Source organism: Mirounga leonina, unplaced genomic scaffold (assembly GCF_011800145.1).
Source record: "Mirounga leonina isolate KUSES-001 unplaced genomic scaffold, KU_Mleo_1.0 Mir_177, whole genome shotgun sequence".
NCBI lineage: Eukaryota > Metazoa > Chordata > Mammalia > Carnivora > Phocidae > Mirounga > Mirounga leonina.
This window is the reverse complement of record NW_023270459.1, coordinates 723,924-729,602: the sequence shown is the minus strand read 5'-3', so window position 1 is coordinate 729,602 and position 5,679 is coordinate 723,924. Positions and strand designations below refer to the sequence as shown.

Sequence of the window (5,679 nt, the reverse complement as noted above, 5' to 3'; positions counted from 1 at the left end):
GCCTGGGTGGCTCAGTTCGTTAGGCAACTGCCTTCGGCTCAGGTCATGATCCCAGGGTCCTGGGATCGAGTCCCGCATCGGGCTCCCGGCTCAGCAGGGAGCCTGCTTCTCCCTGTGACCCGTTCCCCTCTCATGCTGTTTCTAATAAATAAATAAAATCTTTAAAAAAAAAATGCAGCTCCCTGACCCTCCACAGATCTGCAGGCAGTGGGAGGTCCTGACGTGGGCCCAAAGCTCTGTACTGTTGAGCTCCACCCATGATTCCAATGTTACCCTCCAGTCTGAGAACACAGAAGAAGGTCTACAGACCAAGAACCCCTGCTCTTTCTAGCTCTCAGAAGGGCTGAGACAGGAAACTCCTAGGCAGGGGCCCAAGGGACTCTGTCCATCTGTGGACCTTCTCCTCACGCTAGTCCAGGCCACCCTCAAAGGGTGGCCACACGGAGGCCCAAGCTCACCTCTCATCTGGAGAGTCTACGTGGAAGGTCCTCTCGATGACCGTGGTCCACTGCAGGCAGCGTATGACAAAGGTGTTGGGCCGTGGTCTCTCGGTCTTCATCAGCTGGCATTCTGCAGACAGACAGAGGGGACAGAGCCGGGAGAGTGAGGGGACAGCCCTGCTGCCCTGCAGCCCACATTCCCTGAGCCACCTCCTGCATGCCAGATGGTGCAGAGATACGTTAGTGACCGAGTCGGCCCTGGCCTTGTCTCTATGGGGCTCAAGGTCCAGTGTATGTTGGGGAGGGGGACAGACCACCAGACAGTGACAACTCAGTGGTCAGGGATTTGGGCCTGCCAAGCTTTCACTGGCCAGAGTCCAGCTGGAAGGCACCACTTGCGGTACCACGGAGGGGACAGAGGATGTGAAGTTAGCCCTGTGATCAGATGAGCGGGAGGCCACGCTGTCTGTCTCTAGCTAACGTCAGAGGAACAGAAAAGTGGACTGTTACCAGAGCGCAGGAAGGATGGCAGGTGCCTGACACCACCAGAACCACGGGGCCTGGTCGGCAGATTTAGAACCGCGGAGGCGGTGCTACCTGGGGCGGGGGGCTGGGGAAATGCCCGGCTCCCCACTGGCCACCAATTCAGCCCTCCCACTCCAGGCCCAGCTGACACAAAGGTGGGGCAGGAGGGAAGGGTGGGAAATGGATCCGAGGGCAAGCAGGCCCTGGACAGGCCCACACCCAAGAAAGGCCAACCCCCGGGTGCCCCTGGACCCACCAGCGGTTGGTTCCCCGAGCACCTGACCTCTGGCCTGGCGTGCCCCGAGACGCACCTGCGACAGAGAAGTTGTTCAGGGGGGGCAGGGTCTGGTCAGGGGCGTCAGGCCGCTCCTTGTATCCAATGAAGGAGCCGTCACTCTTTAACAGGAAGTACCGGGGCCTCCAGGTCTTGATGTATTCACCTGAGCCGAAGCAGGGGGGAGGGAGAGAGGTCAGGGCAGGCAGCCCTGTGTCACAGCACCCCACAGAGGGCACCCGGGTGGGAGGAGGGCCGATGAGAGGGCGGGGAGGAGAGAGAAAACCTCCAGGCAGCCCCTGCTGACGCAGGCTGGGCCAGGCCGGGCGCTGGGCTGGGCCCCAGTGATCCAGAGGTCAGGCCTGGCAGGAAGGCGCCTGCTGCAGTGCCCCAGGGCACCAGCTGCCTCCGCGTGTGGCCAGCAGCAAGCCATCCTGGCCGTCCTTGCCAGCGCGTGGCCCGCTCCCAGGGGAGGCCCAGGCTTCCAAACACACATGCCCTGTGGCCCTGTAAGGCCAAATCCCCTGGGCTGGTATTCACCAGGACAGCCGTGCAGGTGGATCAAATGTCAAAACACTGTGCCAGGCATGGTATAACTGCTGCTGCGCCCTCTGAGTGCCCCTTGATTGCTTCCATTTGTTCGAACCATGAATATCCAGGCACCCCGTGTACACACACCCACACGGCAAGGACCCACTCCTCAGAGGGCCGCTGAGGATTAAATTAAGATGGTGAAACATACCTCCAGAAAAATGTGTGTAAATGTCCACAGCAATTATTATTCATAATTGTAAAAAGGGGAAACTCTAAAGTCCCATCAGCTAATGAACAGAGAGACAGAACGTGGCATATATCCATACAAGAGAATGTTACTCAGTCCTATGAAAAAGTTATTACTACACACTACATACAACATGGACGAACCATAACCTATGCTAAGTGAAAAAAGCTTGGGACCACAAATTATGATTCCATATGTATAAAATGTCCAGAGTAGGCAAATCTATAGGTGAAAAGCAGATTAGTGGCTGCCTAGGACTGAGAGGGGGAAGTGTGGGGGGAAGTCGGAGGGGAATGGCCAAGGGGAAGGGCAGGGTCCTTTCCAGGGGAGTGAAAATGCTCTAAAATTGACTGCGGTGAGGGGTCTACAACTCTGACTACACTAAAAGCCACTGAACTGTATACTTTAAATTCCTGAATTGTACGGTGTGTGAATTCTAGCTCATGCTCTTAAAAGAACATGAGATGGCCACCATAAGACATCCAGCCTAGGGCCCAACACACCACAGGCACTCAGTAAACGCTTGTTATCATCAGCCCAGCGTGCAAGCGAGTAAAACAAGACTGTGCCAGGCCCCCGACCCCCATGGCACACAGGAAGCAGGACTGCAGGGTGGGCTCTGAGCTGGGTGTGCTGTGTGGCCTCCAATAAGTCACCTGACTTCTCTGAGTCTTTGTCTCCTCTCACAGGGAGGTATCCATTAACGGATGACAAGGATTAGGTAACACTCTAGTATATACTGTGTCAGGTGCTACCCTAAGTATCTTTTAGGACTTAACTTATTCAATTCTTTCCAATGTCGATATAAAGTTCAAAACCCAGCAAAATCCCAAATCCAACAGCGCAAAGGAGTATACAGACATGACCAAGCAGGTTTTATCCCAGGAATGCAAAGGTGGTTCAATATATGAAAATCAATCAATGCAATACACATTAATAGAACAAAGGAGGGGGGAACCACATGATCATTTCGACTGCGACAGAAAAATATTTGACAAAACCCAACACGCTTTCTTGATAAAAGAATACTCAGCAAGCTAGGAATAGAAGAGAATTTCCTTCACATGATAAAGCGCATCTATGAAAAATCCACAGGTTATATCATTCAATGATGAAAGACTGAAAACTTTCTCATTAACATCAGGGAAAAAACCAAGATATCTACTGCTTTCACCAAACACTGCACTGGAAGTTCTAGCCAGAGAAAAAGAAAAAGAAAGAGATAAAAGGCACTAAACTTGAAAAGGAATAAGTAAAACGAACTTTACTTGCAGAAATCACAAAGAATCCACAAAGTAATGATAAGAGCTAATAGATGTGGCAAGATTAACACACAAAAACCAGCTCTTGTTTCTATATGTTAACAATGAACAGTCCAAAAAGGGAATTTAAAAAAAATTCCATTTACAATAGTACAAGGAGGCAAAAGATGTACACACTAAAAACTACAAAACACTGCTGAAATAAATTAAAGCCCTAAACAAATGCAAAGATGTCCTATGTGGTGCGCCTGGGTGGCTCAGATGGTTGAGCGTCTGCCTTCGGCTCGGGTCGTGATCCCAGGGCCCTGGGATCGAGCCCCACATCGGGCTCCCTGCTCAGCAGGGAGCCTGCTTCTCCCTCTCCCTCTGCCTGCCACGCCACCCCTGCTTGTGCTCCCTCTCTGTGTCAAATAAAATCTTTTAAAAAAAGTCCTATGTGCATGGATTAGAAGGCTTCATATGTTAAGACGGCGACACTCCCCAAAGCAATCTACAGATTCAACATGGCATGGCACCTATTGAAATTCCAACAACTCTTTTTGCAGAAATAGAAAAGTCAATCTTTATACTTCCCGATTTCAAAACTTACTACAAAGCTACGGTCATCAAATCAGCATGGTCTAAGGATAGACAGACCAATGGAATAGAACTGGGAGTCAAAAAAAAAACCTCACACATATGATCAATCAATTTTCAACAAGAGTGCTAAGACCATCCTGTGGGGAAACAATAATAGTCTATTCAACAAATGGTGGAACAACAGGACATCCACATGCAGAAGAACAGAGCTGGACTCCAGCCTCACACCATATACCATATATAAAAGTTAACTCAACGTGGATCTACTTAAATATAAGAGCTAAAATGGTAAACTCTTAGAAGAATACATGGGGTGAGCCTTCATAACCCTGGATTTGGCAATGGATTCTTAGATATGACACCAACATTACAAGCAACAAAAGAAAAAAAGTAGATCATTAAAAATAAAACTTACGTGCAAAGGACATTATCAAGAAGATAAAAAGACAACCAGAATGGGCAAAAATATCTGCAAATCATAGCTCTGATAAGGATCTAGTATCCAGAATATATAAAGAGTTCTTACAACTCAACAACAAAAAGATAAATAGCCCAATTAAAAAACGGGCAAAGGGCTCAAATAGGCATTTCTCTAAAGATATAAAAATGGCCATCAAGCACATGAAAAAATGCTCATCATTAGTCATTAGGAAAATGCAAGTCAAAACCATGATGAGCTACCACCTCATACCAACTAGGACTTAATTTAAAAGAGAGAAAAGAAAAGGGGCGCGTGGGTGGCTCAATCATTTCAGCGTCTTTTTTTTTTTTTTTCCTGAAGATTTTCTTTACTTATTTGACAGAGAGAGCGAGCACACAAGCAAGGGAAGCAGCAGAGGGAGAGGGGAAGGAGGCTCCCCGGCTGAGCAGGGAGCCCAACTCAGGGCTCGATCCCAGGACCCTAGGATCATGACCTGAGCCACCCAGGCACCCCACGTCTGACTCTTGATTTCAGCTCAAGTCATCATCTCAGGTTGTGAGACTGAGCCCTGCAACCGGCTCCATGCTGGGCTTGGAGCCTATTTAAAATTCTCTCTCTCCCTCTCCCTCTGTCCCTCCCCCTTCTAAAAAAATTTTAAAATAATAATAATAAAAGAGAAAGAAAAGAAACAGAACAAGTGCTGGTGAGGATGTGGGATAAAGTGAAACCCTTGTACACGGCTGGTGGGAATGTGAAATGCTACAGCCCTATGGAAAAGTCTGGTGCTTCTCAAAAATTTTAAATATAGAATATGCTGTAGATCATAAATACAGAATATACAACCCTGATAACATAAAAACAAATATATTATCAAATCACACAGAATGCATTAAATTATAATTATAGAATATGTAACCCAATTTATATAACCTATATAAATACCAATTATAAATACAGAACATATGATCCAGCAATTCCACTCCTAAGAATGTACCCAAAAGAATTGAAAACAAGTACTCAAATGCTTGTACACAAATGTTCGTAGCAGCTCTATTCACAATAGCCAAAAGGTAGAAATAACCCAAATGTTCACCACTGATGTATGGACAAACAAAATGTGGTATTCTCATGCAATGGAATGTTGTTTGGCCATAAGAAGAAGTGCTGATCCAAGGTACGATATGGATGAACCTCAAAGACATTATGGTAAGTGAAAGGGAGCCGAACACAAAAGGCCACCTATTTTATGTTTCATTTGTATGAAATGTCCATAATAAGTCAATCCTTAGAGACAGAAAACAAATCAAAACAAACCGGAGGCCGCCGGGGCTGGGAGGAGGGGGGAATGGAGAGTGACTGCTTAATAAGTATGGGGTTTCTTTTAGGGCGATGAAACT

The 5,679-nt window shown here is 47.5% G+C and overlaps 1 protein-coding gene across 9 annotated transcripts in view; it reads right to left on the bottom strand.

The window, feature by feature from the left end:
• AKT2 (AKT serine/threonine kinase 2) overlaps positions 1–5,679 on the bottom strand; it is a 49,895-nt gene that overhangs the window by 20,374 nt on the left and 23,842 nt on the right. For all 9 annotated transcript variants that reach the window (XR_004682541.1, XR_004682540.1, XM_035023355.1 and 6 more), the window contains 2 exons: positions 1,277–1,405; positions 459–570 (listed from right to left, as the gene is read on the bottom strand). Coding sequence is in view for 7 of the 9 variants with exons in the window: in XM_035023355.1 (XP_034879246.1) it covers positions 459–570; positions 1,277–1,405 (241 nt within the window). In the remaining 2 variants the exon portion in view is untranslated. The remainder of the gene's footprint in view (positions 1–458; positions 571–1,276; positions 1,406–5,679) is intronic.